Raw genomic sequence first — 23266 nt, 5'->3', positions numbered from 1 at the left:
CAGTGGCCAATCAGCTGCCTCTCCTGATTTGCCCCCTGCACACGCCCCTTTTTGCCGTTACCGCCACTGGCGCACTGATGTCGCAACTTTCCTGGGGGGTTCCTCCTCTAAGGAAGAGCTTGCACCTTCAGAGCCAGGGAGCAGGTTACCTCGGAGGACCACATGGATATTGAAGTCACCCAAGATAAGAGTAGGACAGTTATCAGAGAGGAAAAAGGACAGCCACGAATCAAAATCAGAGAGAAATTTTGAGGACGAGCCTGGGGGGGCGGTACAGAACTGCAACCCGCAGTCGCAATGGGGCGAAGAGCCTCACCACATGTACCTCAAAGGAGGAGAAGCAATGTGAAGATGGAATGGAAAGAGGCTGGAACTGGCACAAACTAGATAATAAAAGACCCACACCACCACCCCGACCCTCTGGGCGACTAGTGTGAGAGAAAGAGAGTCCTCCAAGAGAGAGGGCAGCCGAGATGGCGGTATCATGGGCCGGAAGCCAGGTTTCAGTAAGAGCAAGGAGGTGGAGAGACCTAGAGATAAACAAGTCCTGAATGACAGGGGCCTTAGAAGCAAGAGAGCGACAGTTCCATAAGGAACACGAAAAAGGCAGCTGAGAAGAGGGGAGACACCGAATAGGAACTAAGTTGGGAGAGATGAAATTGGAACGAGCCATAAGGAACGGATATGAGGGGAAAGGAATTAAGAGAAGAAATGAGGAGAGCGATAGCAAGTAGGCAGAGAAGTGAAACAAGCGCAGGACAAGATTAACCAGAACTAGCCCGGCCAAGACCAGTAGCAAGCAAGCAGCAAGAAGGCAGGCACAGAGAAAAGCATACAGATAGGATATGTGAAAGCAGTCACATCGCCAAATAATAACCCAACAATGTAGGAGATCATGTCCTGAAACAGAAGTAGAAAAGACCGGACCGAGGCTGGGGTTCTTCCTCCGAGGTAACAGTTCCGCTTGAGGACTCCATGGGTGCAAGGCCTAGAATAGGATGCAGCTGAGCCTCGGGTGGGGCTCAGATAGCTCTAGCTTTATCAGCTCTCAGCTGACAGTGTGGCAGTAAGAGCAAAGGGAGATTCTGTGGCTGCAATGGGGAGTCTTTCACCACGCACCTCCCTGTCTGCAGGTGGCAAGAGAGATCAGCTCTATCCTATGCAGTGATGCGAGGCGGGATTTTCCCCCCCAGCACTTAATTTTTCCCTGGGGAAAAAATGAACGGATGCCAATTGCAAATGTAATACTAGGCAAATGTGGCTGTTTCAAAGCTGTAATTGATGTTTTCAAGGTGATTCACACTGGAATACATATATGTCTCTGGGATGCATGTACGTCTCTGGGGAAGGAGGTGTGGCTATCAGGGGAAACTTGGGGGGGGCGCGGATCGGGGGCCCAGGTGAGCTAGATTTGGTCCTTGGGGCTGAGATGCTGCACGCTGTTGAGAGGCAAAGCCAAGCACTCGAACTGAGCTCAGAAAAGAACCGGTACCACAGCCCCTGCCAGCAAGAGAGGCAAAGGGGCCGTTTAGATTTATGCCCTGATTTAACAGTCCACTCAGGTTGGCTCCCAAAGCATCTCACTGCAATTAACATCCACAGCAAAAACGCAGCACAACGTATGAAAGACATGAGCGTCATGTGCAGATGTGGCAGTGAGATACTGAGTGAGGAAGGGGATACCTGCACAGGTATTGGGGGGATGTTCGGGTGAAGATACCGAAGAGAGCAGGGCCATGCAGGCTGGCAGGAGAAGGCTGTGCAGGAGACAAGCCCTTCCCTGAAGAACAAGAAGGGAAGGGTCTGCACGCACAGTAGTTTGGCCGCCATTTTGGAGGCCAACCTCATGGCTCAGGTACCAGGATCCAGGGAAGGCAGAGGGACTGCAGCTCAGTGGTGGGGCGTGAAGAAGGACCCGGGTTCAATCTCTAGTTAAGGCTGGGGAGGAATCCTTCTCCAAATCCTGGAGAGCCGTTGCTGCCTGTCAGTGTCTGCAACACTGGGCTGGATGGACCCAACGGTCAGACTCAGTGGGCCTGTTCGGACAACACGCTAAGCCATGGTTAGGCCGCAGCAAATGGGTTAGTGAGCGTCTTTAAACCGGGGTTATGTAGCCACCGTGGTTAGGAATGGTTCACACGACGCGCCGGCCCTGTTAACAAAAAAGCTTTAACCATCATGGTTTGAGGCGTCTTCTGAACAGGGCCGCTAAATCATGGTTCACACAACATGCTAACCTATAATGTTTAGAGCAAAGTTCTTCATCGCTGCGGCTTAGCGTGTCAACTGAACAGGGTCAAAGTGTGGGTGGGTAGGTGGGTTAGGAACCAGAGGGCTGGAAAACCCAATGTTCAGGGCTCAGCATACGGTAGTCTCCTACAATCCTGACGCTAGGCCGGACCCGACGGCATCCACGCACACTTCCTCATCCAACTTCACAAGCATTTACACGCGGCGTTGCGTCCGGGGCCTCTCACCTCCCGTACACCTCGCTCCAGGGGTAGAGGTTCCTGGTACGATCAACCCACTCCCCGGGGTCAAAGGGTGCTTTCGAAGGCACGAGCTTGTCACAAGAGCCCCACGGCCAAAGCGAATAATCTTTCTTCCAGGTGGGGTCACCTTCGTGGAGCCCAATGCAGACAAACGTTTCTTTGCTGTAGCAAACAACAGCACAAATGCATGTGTGAATCAATCAATACCGGCAAACTGGAATGACGCAATCAAACTGGTTCCAGGTGGCAGCAAAAGCAACTGGAGCACTAGGAGCAATGTTCATTTTTGGATAGAGTAGCAGAATATTTATTTATTTATTTATTCCCCCCTGCCCCTGACCGCCTTTTCCCCACCTTAAGGAACCCTTAAGGTATATAACTAAGTGATCAGATAAACTAGAAATGCATTTTCCAATCTGGTGCCCTCCAGATGTTTTGGACTTCAACTCCCATCAGCCCCAGCCAGCATAGCCTCCTTCATATTATTATTAATATTTATTTATTTATTTATTTATTTATTTCATTTCTATACCGCCCAATAGCCGAAGCTCTCTGGGCGGTTCACAAAAATTAAAACCACGAAGAGCATAATAAAACAACCAACAATTTAAAAACACAAATACAAAATACAATATAAAAAGCACAACCGGGATAAAACCACACAGCAAAAATTGATATAGGTTAAAATATGAAATTAAAACAGCAGAGTCTAAATTTAAGTTAAATTAGGTGTTAAAATACTGAGAAAATAAAAAGGTCTTCAGCTGGCAACGAAAGGAAAATAATGTAGGCGCCAAGCGAACCTCTCTGATTATTATTATTATTATTATTATTATTATTATTATTAATTTCTTAGACATCTTTCTCAGGAAAAGACTCAACTTACAATAAAGATGAAAACATTCCAAAGAACCAGAAATAAATTTAAAAAGCTTTTTTTAAAAAGCCTAACAATAAAATACGAAGACCTGATAAAACATCCGACATTAAAAGCCACATTACATGCTATCAAATACTTGGGAGCGGAGGAAAGTCTTAATCTGGTGCTGAAAAGATGGCAACATTGGGGAGATACTCCAGAATTTGGGGAGGAGGGGTGTCACCACTGAAAAGGCCTTGTTCCTTGTTGCCATCTTCCGAACCTCCCTAGGTGGGAGCACTCACTGTCGCGTTTACCTCCTGCCTTCTTGGGAGACAATAACGAGGCCTGCTAAGTAATCCACAAAGCTTTATTCAAGCAATAAACATCTCTTCCCACCTGAAGAGAGTCTAATCTCTAGGAACTTTCCTCCTAGGCAAAACTATGCAAACTAAGCAAGACCATTGTCCTTTCAAGAGAGACAAGTTCTGAGGTGGAGTCTGACGGGACACCAGCCGGGCAGACTTTCCCTCACCTTCCTTTAGCTCTGCTCGTTTTAGTCTGCAACGTACTCTAGGATCGGCTAAACTCTCTGTGCTCTCTCCCTTGGAAGAATGTTGGCTTCCCACTGACTGTGTATTGTTTGCCCTTGAGGAGATAAGCTCTGGAGAGGGTTCACTTCCAGCTGGTGAAGAGTCTGTGGGAGCTTTCTCCCCCACTGGTCCAGGCTGGCCTGTTTCTGGCGCCGACTCCTCTACTTCAGAGTCTGATTCGGATTGATCACCTGAAACACCTTCTTCCAACCCTGGGGGAACAGGGCTAGGCATGACACTCGCAAGAGGGCCTCAGAAGTTGAGGCTCATGTATGGGTAGCCTGATATCAGGAAAGGCACTCTGCCAATGGCCAGGAAACCTAGGAGTTTGGGGAAGGCTGGATTAAAGTCTGGGTACTAGGCTACCTCCTTTCCTCTGGGTTCTTTGCATGGGATGCTTCTAAGCCCACAGTCCTCCACAGTTTAAATAACTGAGCCAGTCATCACTGTACGCAAATTGTCCTGGTAGCTGTCTGGAAATATTTAACGCTGCGGCACTGTCGAAGGGTTGGCTGGGTCCACTAGCGGATGGGAAACCCCCGCTTGAATCCCATCAAAGCTGCTCTGAGTTCCCCGCAGAAGTTCAAGTGAAGAAAACCACGGATTGCAAAGGTGTTTCTCAACAACAAGGAAGTCCACATGGGGAACGCCTCTCCCCACATGAACGTACCCGTACACGACGTTCAACATCTAAGGTCCTCCTCCGAGGGCGAAGCTCGGAGGGTGGCAACAAGGGAGAGGGCCTTTTCAGTGGCGGCCCCCGTAATTATGGAATGATCTCCCCCAACGAGGCTCGCCTGGCGCCAACTTTGTTATCTTTTAACAACATATGCTGAGGTTTTTTTTTAACTGACTCCAGAATAGTTGTTTTAAATGGATATTGCTGTTTTTATGCTTTTAAATGTCTGTATATTTGTTTTTAATGTTCACTGTTTTTAACTTTTGTAAACCGCCCAGAGAGTTTTGGCTATGGGGCAGTATATAGATGTAATAAATAAAGAAATATAAATAAATAAATAAATAAATAAACAGGCACTTTGGCTTGCAGGACCAGACGTTATGCAAGACCTGACGCCATGTCAGGAAAGCGAATATTATGCGAAAAGGGTGGCTTACTGTTCATTTACTTTGAGAAAATGGTGAAGGTTAAACGTGATCGTCCCGTCAGGTAACTGCCCTTCCACGGGATTCCAACGGTCCCCAGGAAAGATGACGCCCGGCAAATGTTTAGCCAACTTTGGTAAGTACCAATGATATGTCATCATCTAGTGCACAGAAGACAAGGTGACGTTTTAATTTTATTTCTTGGAAAAATCTATACCCCCTCCCCCCCCCCCACTCCCCTTAATCCAATTTGGATCCCAGAGTGATGTACAACGAAATAAGTATCAATGGAAATAATACTTGATGATGATGACGATAGTGATAGTGACGGAATAAATTTATATACTGCTTAATGTATCTGAAGACATCTGTATGTGTCTTTACAGAATCAGAAATTAAAATATATCGTAACAAATACAAAAGCTAACATGTTTAACTTTTAAACATGTTTAAAATATTTAAAACCAATATTTAAAAATGTCTACAATAATAATAATAATAATAATAATAATAATAATAACAACAACAACAACAACAATAAAAAATTTATTTGTTACCCGCCTCTCCCTCCAGATCGAGGCGGGTACAACATAAATGCAAATGCCATAAAATACACATAATTAAAACATTTAAAACTAATACATTATTAAAAGCAGCACATTATTAAAAGGCGCCTTAAAATTCAACTGGATAGGCCTGCCGGAAGAGAGCAGTCTTTATGGCTTTCTTAAAATCCGGAAGACTGTTAAGTTGACGAATCTCTCCCGGCAGGCCATTCCACAAACTGGGAGTGGCAGAAGAAAAGGTCCTCTGGGTAATACCTGTCAGCCTAGTTTTGGCTGGCTGAAGGAAGTTCTTCCCAGAGGACCTGAGTGTGCAGGGCGGATTGTACGGGAGACGGTCCAGGTAGCCTGGACCCAAACCATGTAGGGTTTAAAGGTGATAACCAACACTTTGTACTTCGCCCGGAAACTAATTGGCAGCCAGTGACGAGATTTTAAGACTGGTGTAATGTGGTCACCCCTAGGTGTACTGGTGACCAGCCTGGCTGTCCTATTTTGAACTAGTTGAAGTTTCCGGACTAGGCACAAAGGTAGCCCCATGTAGAGTGCATTGCAGAAGTCGAGCCTAATTTAAAACAAAAGCTAAAAGCACAATAGTCAATAAACAGACTTAGCTGGGCAGCACAATTAACAAGGAAAGCCTCGGGTAATGAGATGAGGCTTTAACTTGGGGCCCTAGTGAATGGCAAGCTTGCTGAGCACTCCCCGCCTACCTCTTGGTCAACTAAGGTGACATCAGGCCTCATTCCTTCGCAGTAATGAAGGTAACGAAGAGAATTCCCGGGCAAGTCCCCCCGTAGCAAGAGGACGGCATCCGGGGGCATGGAGGTCAAGAGGTTGCGCGCGAAGCGGTCAACGACATCGTTACGGCTTTGGTCACAGGCACTGGACAAAAAGAGACAACGTATGAAGAAAGAACGCAATGGGTCATAGAACCATAGAATAGCAGAGTTGGAAGGGGCAGCTTCAAAGCCATCGAGTCCAACCCCGCTCAATGCAGGAATCCACCCTAAAATCCCTGACAGATGGTTGTCCAGCTGCCTCTTGAAGGCCTCTAGGGTGGGAGAGCCCACAACCTCCCTAGGTAACTGATTCCATTGTCATACTGCTCTAACAGTCAGGAAGTTTTTCCTGATGTCCAGCCGGAATCTGGCTTCCTGGAACTTGAGCCCTTTATTCCGTGTGCTGCACTCTGGGAGGATTGAGAAGTGATCCTGGCCCTCCTCTGTGTGACAACCTTTTAAGTATTTGAAGAGTGCTATCATGTCTCCCCTCCATCTCCTCTTCTCCAGGCTAAACATGCCCAGTTCTTTCAGTCTCTCTTCATAGGGCTTTGTTTCCAGACCACTGATCATCCTGGTTGCCCTCCTCCAGTCCACCCACAAGAGGAAGGTACCAGTGGGGATGTTTCAAGCATCCGCTTGGGTCTGTGATGGCAGCAGGTGTCCCTGTGGACACGCCCAGCAAGAGGAGGCGCCCGCAGCCTAGCGCTCGAAAGACCCCGAGAGCACCCGGGCGCGGGTTCTCCCTTGGCTTCCAGGATTGTGCCCTCTCCCCCCGCTGCGTTAATGGCAGCTGCCATTAACACAGCGGGAGGAAATACACAATTTCCCCAGCCTTGGGGAAATCATGAGTTCCACCCCGACCCACCCCTGTTCCATTTGGGGCATTTGTTTATTTATTCATTGCATTTCTATACCGCCCAATAGCTGAAGCTCCCTGGGCGGTTCACAAAAATTAAAACTATTCAAAGTATAAAACAAACAGTATAAGAAACATGATACAAAATACAATATAAAAACACAACCAGGATAAAATCAGCAGCAGTGCAGAAATGCAATTTTAAAATACAAATTTAAAACACCAAGTTAAAATTTATTTATAGACTGTTAAAATGCTGGGAGAATAAAAAGGTCTTCACCTGGCGTCTAAAAGCATCTAATGTAGGTGCCAAGCGAACCTCCTTAGGGAGCTCATTCCACAGCCGGGGTGCCACAGCAGAGAAGGCCCTCCTCCTGGTAGCCACCTGCCTCACTCCCTTTGGCAGGGGCTCACGAAGAAGGACCCCTGAGGTGATCCTCAGGTACATACATGAGGAGGCGTTCCTTCAGATAGCCTGGCTGGCCCCAAGCCATTTAGGGCTTTAATACCAGCACTTTGAATCAGGCCTGGACCTGAACTGGCAGCCAATGAAGCTGGAAAAGGACTGGCGTGATGTGGTCTCGTCAGCCAGTCCCTGTTAGTAAACGGGCTGCCCTGTTTTGTACCAGCTGAAGCTTCCGGACCGTTTTCAAAGGCAGCCCCACGTATAACGCATTGCAGTAATCCAAACGAGAGGTTATGTGAGCATGGATAACTGTAGCTATTAATAAGAGCACCTTTAAGGACCCCATTGGCACAGTAAGGGGTGTGTAGAAAGACACAATTTCTCCAAGGCTGAGGAAATTGTGTATTCCCCCCCCCTTTTTTTTTGCGTTTATGGTGGCACATTCCTGCCTCTGCCAACGGGGATCTTAGAGACCCTAATAACAGTTGCGTTAATAGGGCCTTTAAGATCCCCATTGGTGGCTGTAGTGGGGGAGAAACCTGCAATAAGGCTGGGAATTCGGGCATTTCCCCCCCTTCAGGGGAAAGGCATACTTCCGGAGGCTCCGGAAAGCCCATCCTGGTAAGAAATGGACTTCCACGCACAATCCACAGCGCCTGGTCCACCACCGCCTTGCTGCCAATTACCTGTAATTGCCGTAGATTTGCGCTGTAACGAGAAGGGCCGCCGCGAGCCACTCCAGGCAGTGAAACGCGCGGCTGTTCTCAACGAAAGCCTCCCCGAGGGCAAAGAGGGAGGAGAAGCCGAGGCCGGCTAGAACGGCAACCACGGCGTTGCTCTGCATCCAGAACCGCTCGACCTGTGGGGGGGCGAAATACCATACAGCGTCTCTCCATTTCTACGGGAATGATCGTTTGATGCGCTTTGGGCAAAATTTGCTCTGGGGCGCAGGTCGAGCTCTACTGCATATGGATCGAGGAGATGGTGCTCTGGTTCGCGAAACTCATGGGGAGGTGCCAGAGCTCAGCGGTACGGCACTTGGCATTGCAAGGTCTCTGGTCCAATCCCCGCCATCTCCAGTGGAGAGGATCGAGGAGCTGGTGATGGCAAAGGCACTCTCTGAGCCCGAGATCGCAGTGTGGACAACATTGGGCTCAATGGGCAAAGGGTGTGAAATCCTTAAGGAGTTTTCTAATGTTTAGTCATAGTATCACAGAATAGTAGAGTTGGAAGGGGCCTCTAAGGCCATTGAGTCCAACCCCCTGCTCAACGCAGGAATCCACCCTAAAGCATCCCTGATAAATGGCTGTCCAGCTGCCTCTGGAAGGCCTCCAATGTGGGAGAGCCCATGGCCTCCATGGGTCACTGGTTCCATTGTCGTACTGCTCTAACAGTCAGGATGTTTTTCCTGATGAAGGAATCCACCTTAAAGCATCCCTGACAGATGGTTGTCCAGCTGCCTCTTGAAGGCCTCCAGTGTGGGAGAGCCCACCACCTCCCTAGGCCACTGGTTCCATTGTCATACTGCTCTAACAGTCAGGACATTTTTCCTGATGAAGGAATCCACCCTAAAGCATCCCTGACAGATGGTTGTCCAGCTGCCTCTTGAAGGCCTCTAGTGTGGGAGAGCCCACAACCTCCCTAGGCCACTGGTTCCATTGTCATACTGCTCTAACAGTCAGGACATTTTTCCTGATGAAGGAATCCACCCTAAAGCATCCCTGACAGATGGTTGTCCAGCTGCCTCTTGAAGGCCTCTAGTGTGGGAGAGCCCACAACCTCCCTAGGCCACTGGTTCCATTGTCGTACTGCTCTAACAGGACGTTTTTCCTGATGAAGGAATCCACCTTAAAGCATCCTTGACAGATGGTTGTCCAGCTGCCTCTTGAAGGCCTCTAGTGTGGGAGAGCCCACCACCTCCCTAGGTCATTAGTTCCGTTGTCGTACTGCTCTAACAGTCAGGACGCTTTTCCTGACGAAGGAATCCACCTTAAAGCATTCCTGACAGATGGTTGTCCAGCTGCCTCTTGAAGGCCTCTAGTGTGGGAGAGCCCACAACCTCCCTAGGTCACTGGTTCCATTGTCGTACTGCTCTAACAGGACGTTTTTCCTGATGAAGGAATCCACCTTAAAGCATCCTTGACAGATGGTCGTCCAGCTGCCTCTTGAAGGCCTCTAAGTGTGTGCGAGCCCACCACCTCCCTAGATCATTGGTTCCATTGTCATACTGCTCTAACAGTCAGGACGCTTTTCCTGACGAAGGAATCCACCTTAAAGCATCCCTGACAGATGGTTGTCCCCTGAAAATCCCCCACCAACACTGCAATTAGGCCTGAAAAAAGCCTCCGCTGGAATGGAGGCTCTTTAAAAAGCTTAATGCAGCACAGGACAGAGGAGAAAGGAAACAGTCTTAGCTGTGATCAGTGATCAGCTATAAAGCAGGGAATGCTGGCAGTGCTGTTTCATATGGAGTCCACACACCCCAAATCTTATTAGGCCCGCAGGTCAAAGGTGTCTGCCCCCCCTCCCCAGTTTGATGCATATTTACTCAAGCAACAGCCCTAAATATGACTCTGCTAATAGGGTTCCATTTCCCCCTCATAAATCCTAGAGGTTTAGTAAAAACCACCACCACCACAAAGCAGAGTTATTCGCCAAACACAAACTCACCACTCCCTTGAACAAAGGCTTTGAAATATCCAGATTTGCTCTCCAAGCAAAGAAAAACGAATACGCCAAGAGCATTGAAATAAACAGCCAGACCAAATGCAGCTTCCCCATCTTTGGCCTAGAAGAAAAAGGGACGGGGAGAAACTCTATTAACAGTGATTAATTAGGAAAACACAAGGGCCTTGTTTAGACGACCTGCTAAATCACAGTGGTTAAGCAATTTGAGCCAAACATTATGGCTGAGAGTGTCGTGTGAGCCATGACTGAGCGTGTCGTGTGAGCCATTCCTAACCACAATGGCTACATAACCACGGTTTAACCACGCTCACTAACCATTTGCTGCAGAAGGGTTAGCGGTCTAACCCTGGCTTAGAAGGTTGTCTGAACAGGCCCACTGACAAGCTACACTTTCTTTGAAAAACTCCAAGATCTACAGAAAACTCCATTTATATCATAAATATCTATACCAGCGGTGGCAAAGTAGGGCCAGAACAAAAGGAAGAGGAATTTCCACTGACAGGCAAATCAGGGAAGATAAAAAGCAGTAGCTTAAATTAAGCAAGTTTTTTTAAAAAAGTTCAAGTATCCCTTTAATAAACTTATTGAAGTCTACACTCATGATCTCTTATTTCCCATGATTCTATTAATACCTGCCTTTTATGCAAAAGGTACGAACCAGAAATAAAAAATATATAATATAGGACATAATGACTGCAAGCATTATGCTTCTAATATGACATATCAGGAAAAAGAATCATAGAATAGTAGAGTTGGAAGGGCACTACGAGGCCATCAAGTCCAACCCCCTGCTCAATGCAGGAATCCACCCTAAAGCATCCCTGACAGATGGCAGTCCAGCTGCCTCTTGAAGGCCTCTAGTGTGGGAGAGCCCACAACCTCCCTAGGTCATGGGCTCCATTGACGTATTGCAGTAACCGTCAGGAACTTTTTCCTGCTGTCCAGCCGGAATCAGGCTTCCTGTAACTTGAGGCCATTATTCTGTGTCCTGCACTCTGGGAGGATCGAGAAGAGATCCTGGCCCTCCTCTGTGTGACAACCTTTCAAGGATTTGAAGAGTGCTATCATGTCTCATCTCAGCCTTCTCTTCTACAGTCTAAACATGCCCAGTTCTTTCAGTCTCTCTTCCTAGGGCTTTGTTTCCAGACCCCTGATCATCCTGGTTGCCCTCCTCTGAACACGCTCCAGCTTGTCTGCATCCTTTTTGAATTGTGGAGCCCAGAACTGGACGCAATACTCTAGATGAAGCCTAACCAGGGCCGAATAGAGGGGAACCAATACGTGATTTGGACGCTATATTTCTATGAAGGCAGCCCAAAACAGCATTTATTTACTTTTTTGCAGCCACATGTATTTTACTTATTATTGTGCAATTATAAATACTGAGAATCCATCAAACAAACAGCATGAACATTTACTTTCCATGTCGATGAGAAACTCAGTTCTGCTCAGTAACAATCACCCTTTGATCTCTGGAAAGGTCTGGGCACTCAGTTCAAGTATGTGATTTTGCTTAGTGTCCTTACGGGGGGTGGGGGAAGGAGGGAGAGAAAAACAGGATCCTTTATGTGGGCTGCATGACCAGAGGTTTTCGATTACATTTTAAATCCACCCATCAAAGGCTGGACTAGGCTTCCCCAACCTGGTGCCCTCCAATGGCCATGCTAGCTGAGGATGATGGGATTTGCAGTTCTTTCAGTCCCACCTTCTTCACAGGCACACTTGGTGGGAACATGGGAGAGGGCCTTCTCGGTGGCTGCTCCGGTGCTCTGGAACTCTCTTCCCGGGGAAGCTAGGCTGGCTCCCTCCTTGATGGGCTTTCGGAAGCAGGCTAAAACTTGTTTGTTCCAGCAGGCCTTTGGAGAACAGTCTGGCCCTCCATCTATGTTAATGTCTTATAATTTTGTTGTGTATTTTAAAGGTTTATGGTTTTGTTTCCCCCCCTCCATGTATATTTTAAATTTTGTAAGGCCGCCTTGAGGCCCAGCATTGGGCAAAAGGCGGGATACAAATAAATATAATAATAATAATAATAATAATAATAATAATAATAATAATAATAACAACAACAACAACAACAACAACAACAACAACTTGATGGAAAAGACTGAGCTATTGATTTATACCTCCAAGCCACTCAGGGTACCATATGTCCACCTGTTTTGTCCTCACAACAACCCTGTGAGGTGGCTTAGGCCAAGAGATAGCAGCTGGCCCAAGGTCACCTGGTGAGCTTTGCATTGTCTGACTGGGGATCTGAGTCTACAACACTCCCATTGTGCTCTCCTAGCTCTACCTGTAGCCCAGGGTACTGAGTGATTCACCCCATGGGGTGACAAAGACAAGGCCATTTCTGCACCTGCCTTTTTTCCAGGGATCGTTCCGGGATTGTCCCTGTGCATGCAAATGACACCCAGGGGATCCCAGGAGCAGGCTGGGATGATCCCTCCATTTGCCTGCGATAATCCTTAGGTGTAGAAAGGGCCAAAGTAGTACAGCGGCTTAACGACAATTTCTGGCCAAATCGTGCACATTGTGATACAAGTGTGAAATTTGGTACGGTGGCATTTATGACCATGTAGATTAAAATGAGATATAGGGGCATCTTGAGAAATCATCATAGCGGCCGCCATCTTGGAAAATGGCGGCCAAAATCCAGTTTTCGCACAATAACTCTATTATTTGTAACCTCACAGAAAAGATGTCTCAATACAAATTGAAGAGCGTAAAATTTGCTACAAAAAACCACCCCAAATTGATGCCTCAGTATGTATTCTTGTTGAAAAATGTGTAAAGTGTAACCTCTGAAAGTTTCAGGCTTGCAACACAAAGTGCAAGATTGGAATGATGGTGAGATAGTGCATGTTGTTGACTTCTCAGACAAATGGGTAGGAATAAAACCGTTATATCTCGATGAGTGAAAGGATTGTTAATGACTATTTTGTAGCAAATTTTATGCTCTTTAATTTGTATTGAGACATCTTTTCTGTGAGGTTACAAATAATAGAGTTATTGTGCGAAAACTGGATTTTGGCCGCCATTTTCCAAGATGGCGGCCGCTACGATGATTTCCCAAGATGCCCCTATATCTCATTTTGATCTACATGGTCATAAATGCCACCACACCAAATTTCACACTTGTATCGCAAATGTGCACGATTTTTTTTGCTAAGCTGCTGTACTAAAGTCATGCGAAGCACTTCCAACATTCTGAAGCACTTATAAACTTAAGTACTACGATGAAGTCGGGGGAGCCTGAACTTTAGCCGGATACTATGCAGGAGAATGCTGCTGCTTACAACTTCTCAAACAGGAAGCCCCAAATACAACACCCTACCTCATTGAGGAACGTAGGCACACCGCGATCACCAGGGCTGGAACCATCAGGGAAAGTTCTGCCTTCATGTGGCTCACCTGGAAACTGTGAAGACATCAAAGTGTGAGGAAGGGAGTAGCAAACAAATGAATGGGTATTATTCTACCACTGGCTGCCTGTACAAGGTTATGTTATCATCCTATAAAGCCCTAAACAACTTGGGACCAGAAGGTCCTGCTCATCATTCCAAGATGAACAGAATCTTGTCACGAAGAACCTCGAGGGCGGGGCCTTCTTTGTAGCGGCCCCCACCAATTGGAAGACCCTCCCTCGTGCGGTTCAGGAGGCGGAGAATATAACATCTTTCAAACGCCTCCAGAAAACACAACTTTTCACACAGGCTCTCCCTGGATTATCACTTTTTCTGGTTTTACGTGACGTTTTAGAAATGTTACGTTTAAAATTTCGAGCTTTGTATGTTATGGTTTTGGTTGTGAGCTGTCCATAGAAGCTTTGGGGCAGTATAAATATGTAATAAATAAATAAAATAAAATGAATAAAGATAAAGACGGTCAGAGGTCATCGGAGGACAAAGGAACGGAAAAAGACCCATTTGTGCAACAGTTGAAAGCAGATGTCACAGCATCTGGCCAGCTAACGCATTATGGTTTATTTTATTTATTCATTATATTTTTAGACCACCCAATAACCGAAGCTCACGAATCACGGCGGTAGAGGCATTAAATCAGACACAGCGGGGATTAGGAATGATGGAGAAAATGTGACGATTGGGGAAACTGAAAATTCTTACTCAACACCCGGCAGGCCACACCATGGACACGTGCTCTGACCCCACCCTTTAAAAACATTTTTCATCTGGCGCTCGGATGAGTGTTGGGTTTCTGGATCCGAGAGCCAACTCCGTTTAAATTTCCCCTAATGTCCCAGAGTAAGGATGAGTAAATCAGTTTATTTAATTTTATTTATTACAGTTTTATTCTGCCCAGTAGCCGAAGCCCTCTGGGCGCTTCACGGAAATTATTTCCAATCCATGTCAATTCCACATGTGTTCATCCCTAACTCGGGTCCATCCTTTAATCTGAGGTGCTCATTTCTTTAAAAAAAATCAGCATAAACATCCCTATACAAATAGGCATTTTTATTTGCTCTCAAAAGATGCACTTCTAAACATATTTTCATACTTTATGGAGCTGAGAACTGTGATGGAACATCCAGGAAATGCAAGACTCGGTGGATAACTAAGGGCGCAGACCTGTGCATGTTTAGACAGGAAAAAGCTTTACAACGCCCAGCGTTCCCCAGCCAGTAATGCTAGGAGTTGTAGGGCTTTTTCTTGTCTACACAGAAAAAGGTTTAAGGTTCTTGTACTTGTGTACAAAGCCCTACACAACTTGGGACCAGGATACCTGAGAGAGCGCCTTCTCCCCTACCAACCTGCCTGGTCACTGAGGTCATCTGAGGCCATGCTCCTAGTGGTTCCACATAGATCCATCCTCCGATTGGAGTCCACCCGGGGAAAAGCCTTCAGTGTGGTGGCCCCCCTCCTATGGAACTCCCTGCCCCTGGAGGTCAGGCAGGCGCCAACTTTGTATTCCTTTCGGCGCCTCCTGAAAACATCATTATTCCAGGAAGACTTTCCTTAATGACCAGCCAAGGTTTACTGTACAATTTGCTTCTTTTAAAATCTATTTTAGAGTGTTTTATTCTGGTTTTATTTTATTTTATCTTGTACACCGCTCCAAAATTTTCAATGGGAAGTGGTATATAAATATTACAAATAAATAAATAAATATGCGCAGGACTGCACCCTTAGTTCCATTCCATGCTTTAGTCTAGGAGTTGCGACCCACCCCGGCTGAATCGGAATTCACAAAGACCAACTGAACCAAAAATTGAAAGAACCAATTCTTTGGATAGCTCCACCCCGGAGCAATGCTGAATCAGTTGCACTGCATTGCGGGAAATTAGAATGCTGGTGACTCCTGGACCCAGCTGTACGGCACTCATAGGCACGCTGAAGGTGGCTGTGTCACGTACACCCACCATGGAGGCCCACCAACTCAGGATGGAGCCTGCCAAGAGATGTAAAATTTCCGGAAATTTTGAAGCCATGGAAAAAAACCGGGTTTTTTCCGTTTTTTGTTTTTTTTCCGGGGGGAAACTAAAATTTTCGGAAAATTTGAAATATTGCAATATTAGCACTTTTTACAGATTTGAAGTCACTTTGTTACTTTAGGAACATAAAATGTAATTATGTCCAAGTTGGTTTGGCATAAAATTATTACATCTGGTATATTAAAAGTAGTGTATTCAAACAATTATTACAAATTTAATTTACTTTTTTTACTTTTTTTTGGTAACAAATGGAGCTACAAGCTCCTGAACTGTTAGGAACACCTGAACTGTAAGGAACCTCTTTGGTTCTGCCAGTTTATGAGAAGCAGGCAAAAAATAAATTTAAAAAACAACTGAAGAAACCACCAACATTAGTAACAAGGGAAAATTATTTAGGTCTCCGCTAGTCCTCCAGTGTCAAGACATAAAGCCCTCATTCCCATAAAAAGAACTGAGAAAAATATGGGGGGGTGGGGGACCACACACCAAGATTCAATGCATATGCATAAAATTTAATCAGACTCATTTTCTGACCTATAGCTATCACTATCAGTTTCAGTCTCTGCTTCAATGGCAGTGCTGCCCCCTAGAGGCAGAAATGCATCTTGCTCTTGCATTTGAGAGTTGTAGTCTCAGTTTGCAACCTAGGATTTGCTCGTCCTTGGTGCACAGACATTGTAATAATCTGATACTGTACAATTTTTAGAAATCATTTGGAGAAGTAAATATCTGAACACCTTGTCTTAAACATTTTATTCATCATGCTAAAATAAAACATCCCGTAATCTGTTTTTTCATTATTATTTTACATTTTTTTCAATTTTTCGGAAAAAAACCAAAAAAGGCTTTGGAAAAAACCAGAAAAAAACGGGTTTCCCCCTAAATTTTCCAAGTTTTTTTCCAGGCCTCTACATCTCTAAGCCCGCCGGGGGAGGGGGCACTTTGCCAGGGATCCCCTCAAACTTGGACCCAGCACCCTTACCCGATGGAGAAATTAAGGCTGCAATCCTACATCCGCTTCCCTGGAAGTAAGCCCCAATGAAACCAACGTGACTTACGACTGAGTAAGACATGCACAGAATTGCAATGTAAACCATACAACTTGCATTCACTTACAGCAACGTATCACTCATACTGGATCCATTTTCTAATTTTGCCTGCACAGAAAAGAAGAAACTCAACATTATTTATATTGCATACGTTTGCAGCGATGGTGCACTTCTGGTGAACTCCCTCGGTTCGCACCCTCTAGTTGCAGAGGTTATTTCTACCCTGGGATACCCACCCGTGTCCACACGAACAAGCATGTCCAGGTTATTTCAGAGTGGCTTTGGCCTCACTCCCAATTCCCTTGGCGCCCTGTCCCTTGGCAACAGCGTCACCCCTGAAAACAGCGTTTGCAGGATTAGCTGTAATCCTTAAGCAAACATTTGCGTTATAGACCAGTACAAGTGGTAACTGCAACAAAACGTTGCAGCATGAAGTCTTCATATTCAGGGTACCAGACAGACAGACAGAAGCCCTTTCTACACCTAAGAATTATCCCAGGTAAATGGAGGGATCATTCTGCCAGCTCCCGGGATCCCCTGTGTGTCATTTGCACGCATAGGGAGGATCCTGGGATGAACCCGGGATATTGGGCTGGTGTAGACATGCCCAGACATGCCCTTTTCCAGAATATTCCTTTCTATTTCTTCTCTCCCTTCAGTTTTCCATTTCCACGCCCCCACACCCCAGGCAACATTCAACGTTCTGTGCCACTGAGCAGGCCCCATCCTCGCTGGGCTACTTTCGGACTCCCGCCCCCTTAGGATTTTTCCCCCCTTAACTATTTATTTATTTATTTATTTATTTTATTACATTTATATACCACCCCCCAGCCGAAGCTCTCTGGGCGGTTTACAACAATTAAAAATAGTAAACATTAAAAGTACACAAAAATTTTAAAAAACATAAAAACAGTATAAAAACAACAACAGTATCCATTTAAAACAACAATTCTGGGGTCCATTAAAAACAAACTTAACGTTATTAAATGCTGCTTAAAATGTACTTCTGTACTTCTGAAAACGTACTTTTTCTTTGTACTTCTGCAAACCTTCAGGTTTCCCCAAGCCTGGTGATATCTCCCTGGGTTGCAGGGATGGCAGGCGCCATTCTCTCCCTTGAGAGAATTATTAGGATTAAATGTATGCAAACTACTGAATTCTAGGGATGTGCACGGACCCCCCGATCCTCTTCGCGCCCGATCCGCAAATTGCAGATCGGGCCCACTCCACCCCGCCTCGATCCGCCTAGGGTCCACTCCGCTGCAGAGCTCCGGCTCCAAATCGGAGCTCCGCAGCAGCGGGGAATGGCGCCAGGTAAGGCCCCCCTCCTTCCTCCTTCTTACCTGTGTCCGTCCCGGCCCATTCCAGCTTCACTAGAGCCCGTGGCTCAACCAGGAACTGTAGGTCCCGATTGCGGCCTACACTTCCTGGTTGAGCCGCGGGCTCTAGTGAAGGTGGCGACAGGCTGCGACAGACACAGGTAAGACCCCCCTCCCCCTTACCTGGCTCTGCCACCGTCGCCACAGGGGCAGCTGCGGCTGCAGGGCCAGGTAAAAAAAACCCTCTTCCCCCTTACCTGCGTCCGTCCACAGACCCGTGGCTGCTTCAACTGAGCCCGAGGACTCAAACAGGAAGACCAGGCCACAGTTGCGGCCTAGTCTTCCTGTTTGAGTCCTCGGGCTCAGTTGAAGCAGCCGCGGGACCGTGGACAGATGCAGGTAAAAAAATCTCCCCCTTACCTGGCTCTGCCACCGTCGCCACAGCGGCAGGGCCAAGTAAACATGGAATACAAAAAAAACACTAGAAAATACATAAAACGGATTAAAAACATATAAAACTAATACATTCTAAAAATAACAGTCAGACATCTTAAAATTCAACCGGGTAGGCCTGTCATGACACAAGACCCTCCCCATTCACTTCAATGGACAGGGTAACACAATCAAATGCACATTCAGGCTGCCCCTTCCATTGAGATGGACAGGACCGCCTGCGTACGCAGGACTTCTGTGTGTGTGTGCATGAAACCCACGAAGGAATCCGGATTACGGACCAGCCCACAACTGTACTACACCCATCTGGACGCTCATTTGCCTCTTCTGAACCAAATAAGTAGGTGACTAAGGAACTGGAGAGCGACTGAACGTCAGAAAAAACTTCCTGACTGTTAGAGCAGTACGACAATGGAATCAGTTACCTAGGGAGGTTGTGGGCTCTCCCACACTAGAGGCCTTCAAGAGGCAGCTGGACAACCATCTGTCAGGGATGCTTTAGGGTGGATTCCTGCATTGAGCAGGGGGTTGGACTCGATGGCCTTGTAGGCCCCTTCCAACTCTGCTATTCTATGATTCTATGATTCTATGAATTATTTCTCCGGCCACCAAGTGGTTTCAGGAACAAGCATGAGGTCTATTCAATCGCTATAGACAAATACAAGCAGGTAATAATTTTAAACCCCCTCCTGCCTCTAGGATACCGACTTGTGTGTCTAAAAGATTCCCCACGATTTTATATCGAAGAGAAACCTTGTTCTTAAGAAGGGGGGGGCCTTAATTACCAGGCTGAACGTTCCGTACTCCTCCCTGAGAAGATGGGTCATAAATCCTTGAAGGGTTGTCTGGTCTCCCCAGGTCCAGCGGGCTTTGTTGAGGTAGGAAGAGGCCGGCAAGTAGAGATAAGGCAGGAAACCAGCCAGGAAGCAGGAACTCAACTTCAGCATGTGGTCCAGGGTCAATTCCTACACCAAAACGTGTCACATCGCACAACAATGATTATTGCAGTCGAATCATGCTGCAACTTCAAGACTGGACATCAAGGGATGGGGTGCAGGGGGGCGAGAGAGAGAGAGAGAGAGAGAATGGCAAAATACATCTATCCTGACAAACAGAGCTGATTTCTCAATTTGCGTTTTAAGTCCCTGCAAAATGCGATGTTAAAAACGGCCCGATTTCCGTGGATTCATCCGGAGAGACGACAGCGCTCTGATCTCTTTTGCATGGCAGGGTGGAAATATTTTTTTTTTAAAGTGAAGCGAATAATATTAGAGGTTCCCAAGGATCATGTTTGTGGCATCGTTTGCCGTTGAAACGGTGCCATGACAGGCCCGGGCGTCAGAAGCGCTGCAAGGAAGAGATAAACCACTTTGCAATGATTAAGAGCAGACCGGGATTCCATCAACACTCTCCCACGCCACAGCCCTCATAATTAAATTAAAATGTTTCGATTTTTAAGGGCTTGTTTTTAACATGCGCTTCATCAACAGCTGATTCCATCATTTCTATTTATCTTCATAGCGTTGGTGGCTGCACTGAAGGATTCAACAGCAACTGGGTTTACGTCTAACCATAAAAGACAATATGTGCCAATGTGACTGAGATGGGCTGGGCTTGTGGACATCTTGTGAGCTGTAATACCCACTGGAAGAATGGGGGGGGGAAGAGAGGAGAAGGCGTGAAGGATTTTTATATATTTATATTTATTAAATTTATTTTCGATCCTCCCAGAGTACAGGACATGGAATAACGGGCTCAAGTTAAAGGAAGCCAGATTCCAGATGGACATCAGGAAAAACTTCCTGACTGTTAGAGCAGTACGACAATGGAATCAGTTGCCTGGTGAGGTTGTGGGCTCTCCCACACTAGAGGCCTTCAAGAGGCAGCTGGACAACCATCTGTCAGGGATGCTTTAGGGTGGATTCCTGCATTGAGCAGGGGGTTGGACTCGATGGCCTTGTAGGCCCCTTCCAACTCTACTATCCTATGATTCTATGATCCACTGTACTGGACTTTCTCAGCTGTCAATTTTCCTTTCAGCACGGCACTGAAAAGCCTCATCTTGAGTATTGTGTCCAGTTCTGGGCACCACGCTGATCAGGGGTCTGGAAATAAAGTCCTATGAGGAGAGGCTGAAAGAACTGGGCATGTTTAGCTTGGAGAAGAGAAGATTGAGGGGAGACATGATAGCACCCTTGAAGGACTTGAAAGGTTGCCACACAGAGGAGGGCCAGGAACTTTTCTTGATCCTTCCAGAGTGCAGGACACGGAATAATGGGCTCAAGTTACAGGAAGTCAGATTCCGGCTGGACATCAGGAAAACTTCCTGAATGTTAGAGTAGTATGACAATGGAACCAATTACCTAGGGAGGTTGTGGGCTCTCCCACACTAGAGGCCTTCAAGAGGCAGCTGGACAGCCATCTGTCAGGCATGCTTTAAGGTAGATTCCTACACTGAGCAGAGGGTTGGACTCGATGGCCTTATAGGCCCCTTCCAGCTCTACTATTCTATGATTAGTAGAATCATACTATGTGTTAGATCCTGGAATGGATCCTGGTTATGTTTTCCATTGATTTGTTAATTGCTGAGTATCTGGAAGAACAGAAGACTCAGCAGAAACTTAAAGGTCAACTCTACACCTGGACATTGAGTGTCATAATAATTGTCTAACTGGTTGTCTTCAATTAAGGGTTGCAAGGAGTTGCATCATTGTACAGATTATCTATAAAAGTAAATGTGTTTTCATGTTCACTTTACTTCCATGTCCCTTACCCAACTTGATGTGAGCTGTATTGACTGACTGTTTGTAAGTATTTGTATCTGTACTGCCATAACTAAATTATATATTTATTTGCCAGTAAAAGGTTTATTTTAACCTACAAAAATCTCTGTCTTAATTCACGTCTTTGCTGACTTGGCTGAGAACCGCTGCAATCTCTGCTAGTCTCTGGAAGGCTCAGACAGAGACTTAACACAAAAGGTTATGTGCCAGAAACCCAGTCTGTGCCATAACTAATCAGCTTCTAAAGCCATAACTCAACACTAGGGCCTTCTCTGCTGTGGCACCCCGGCTGTGGAATGAGCTCCCTAAGGAGGTTCGCTTGGCACCTACGTTATATGCTTTTAGATTCCAGGTGAAGACCTTTTTATTCTCCCAGCATTTTAACAGTCTATAAATAAATTTTAACTTAGTGTTTTAAATTTGTAATTTTGCATTGCTGCTGTTTTTATCTGGTTGAGCTTTTAAATTGAATTTTATATTATGGTTTTATAGTGTTGTTTTATACTTTGAATGTTTCTAATTTTTGTGATCCGCCCAGAGAGCTCCGGCTATTGGGCGGTATAAAAATGTAATTGATAAATAAATAATAAACAAATAAATAAGATTCAATACTCACCCTCTCTCTGAACAAGCGAGAGGAAACCCACAGCACAATGCAGAACACATAGATGACAATGGTGTGTTGGTTACACAAGCTCAGCCCACAGCAGAAAGCACCTGCTTTGCAGACCTGCAAAGAGGAGGGGAAATGAACACTTGATAACAGCATTTAAAAATGCCCTTTAAACCGTCACGACAGCCCTGCGAGGTCATTCACAGAACTCCCGTTTTGCAGCCTGGGAACTGAAGCTGAAAAAATCTCAGGAGAGCCAAGAAGCGGATGACCAGATACTTATTTACCTCCTTATTAATATCATTCCATCACCCACAGGCCATCGGGAATTCAGCTAAAGCAAAATATGTAATTTAACACTAAGATTGAAAAAAATACAACTGTAAAATAGCATACTAAACCATGGTTTGAACTTGGTTTAGTATCCTGGCATGCTTCAAGCCACAGCTTGCATGGATTGTTAATCATACGTTCCAAATTCACACAAAATGAGACACTACACAACCTTAAAACAGCATACTAAATCATGATTTGAAGTTGGTTTAATATCCTGCATATTCCAAACCATAACTTATTCAAATCGATCATCATACATTCCCAGTTCACACAAAATGAGAAACTACACAGCCTTAAAATAGCATACTAAACCACGGTTTGAAGTTCGTTTAATATCCCGGCTTGCTCTGAACCATAGCTTGTTCAAACTGGTAACCACACGTTCCCTGTTCACACAAAACGAGAAACTACTTATTTAGAGGCTCCGTGGTATAATCAGGGTTTGCACAAAGGGAGAAGTGAACAGGCTAGTGTGAAAACAAAAGGTTTGTCAGGGATGCTTTAGGGCGGATTCCTGCATTTTAAAAACCCATTGTTGTGTGTGGCATTGTGCTTTCCAATTTGCTTTCATGTTATATTACAATCAAGGTTTTGCTTTTAATCTAGATTTTATTCTTAGCCGCCTTGAGCAGGGCTGGGCAGGGGGGGGCGGGGGAGTGGGGCCAGTTGCCATGGGCCTATGATTTTTGAGGGGGACATCAGGAAAAACTTCTTGACTGTTAGAGCAGTGCGACAATGGAATCAGTTCCCTAGGGAGGTTGTGGGCTCTGCCACACTAGAGGCCTTCAAGAGGCAGCTGGACAACCATCTGTCAGGGATGCTTTAGGGCGGATTCCTGCATTGAGCAGGGGGTTGGACTCGATGGCCTTGTAGGCCCCTTCCAACTCTGCTATTCTATGATTCTACTCCGAGTCC

The 23266-nt window shown here is 46.0% G+C and overlaps 1 protein-coding gene across 1 annotated transcript in view; it reads right to left on the bottom strand.

Annotated features, from left to right (window-relative positions):
- Positions 1 to 23266, bottom strand: part of TMEM260 (transmembrane protein 260) — a 72235-nt gene that overhangs the window by 8075 nt on the left and 40894 nt on the right. The window contains exons 5-13 of the mRNA XM_063118197.1: positions 22019 to 22132; positions 19405 to 19584; positions 16915 to 16955; positions 13684 to 13767; positions 10329 to 10446; positions 8345 to 8517; positions 6325 to 6496; positions 5061 to 5209; positions 2478 to 2654 (exon numbers count right to left, since the gene is read on the bottom strand). Of these exons, the coding sequence (XP_062974267.1) occupies positions 2478 to 2654; positions 5061 to 5209; positions 6325 to 6496; positions 8345 to 8517; positions 10329 to 10446; positions 13684 to 13767; positions 16915 to 16955; positions 19405 to 19584; positions 22019 to 22132 (1208 nt within the window). The remainder of the gene's footprint in view (positions 1 to 2477; positions 2655 to 5060; positions 5210 to 6324; positions 6497 to 8344; positions 8518 to 10328; positions 10447 to 13683; positions 13768 to 16914; positions 16956 to 19404; positions 19585 to 22018; positions 22133 to 23266) is intronic.

Source organism: Elgaria multicarinata, chromosome 2, assembly GCF_023053635.1.
Source record: "Elgaria multicarinata webbii isolate HBS135686 ecotype San Diego chromosome 2, rElgMul1.1.pri, whole genome shotgun sequence".
NCBI lineage: Eukaryota > Metazoa > Chordata > Lepidosauria > Squamata > Anguidae > Elgaria > Elgaria multicarinata.
This window is presented reverse-complemented; position numbering and strand designations above follow the sequence as displayed.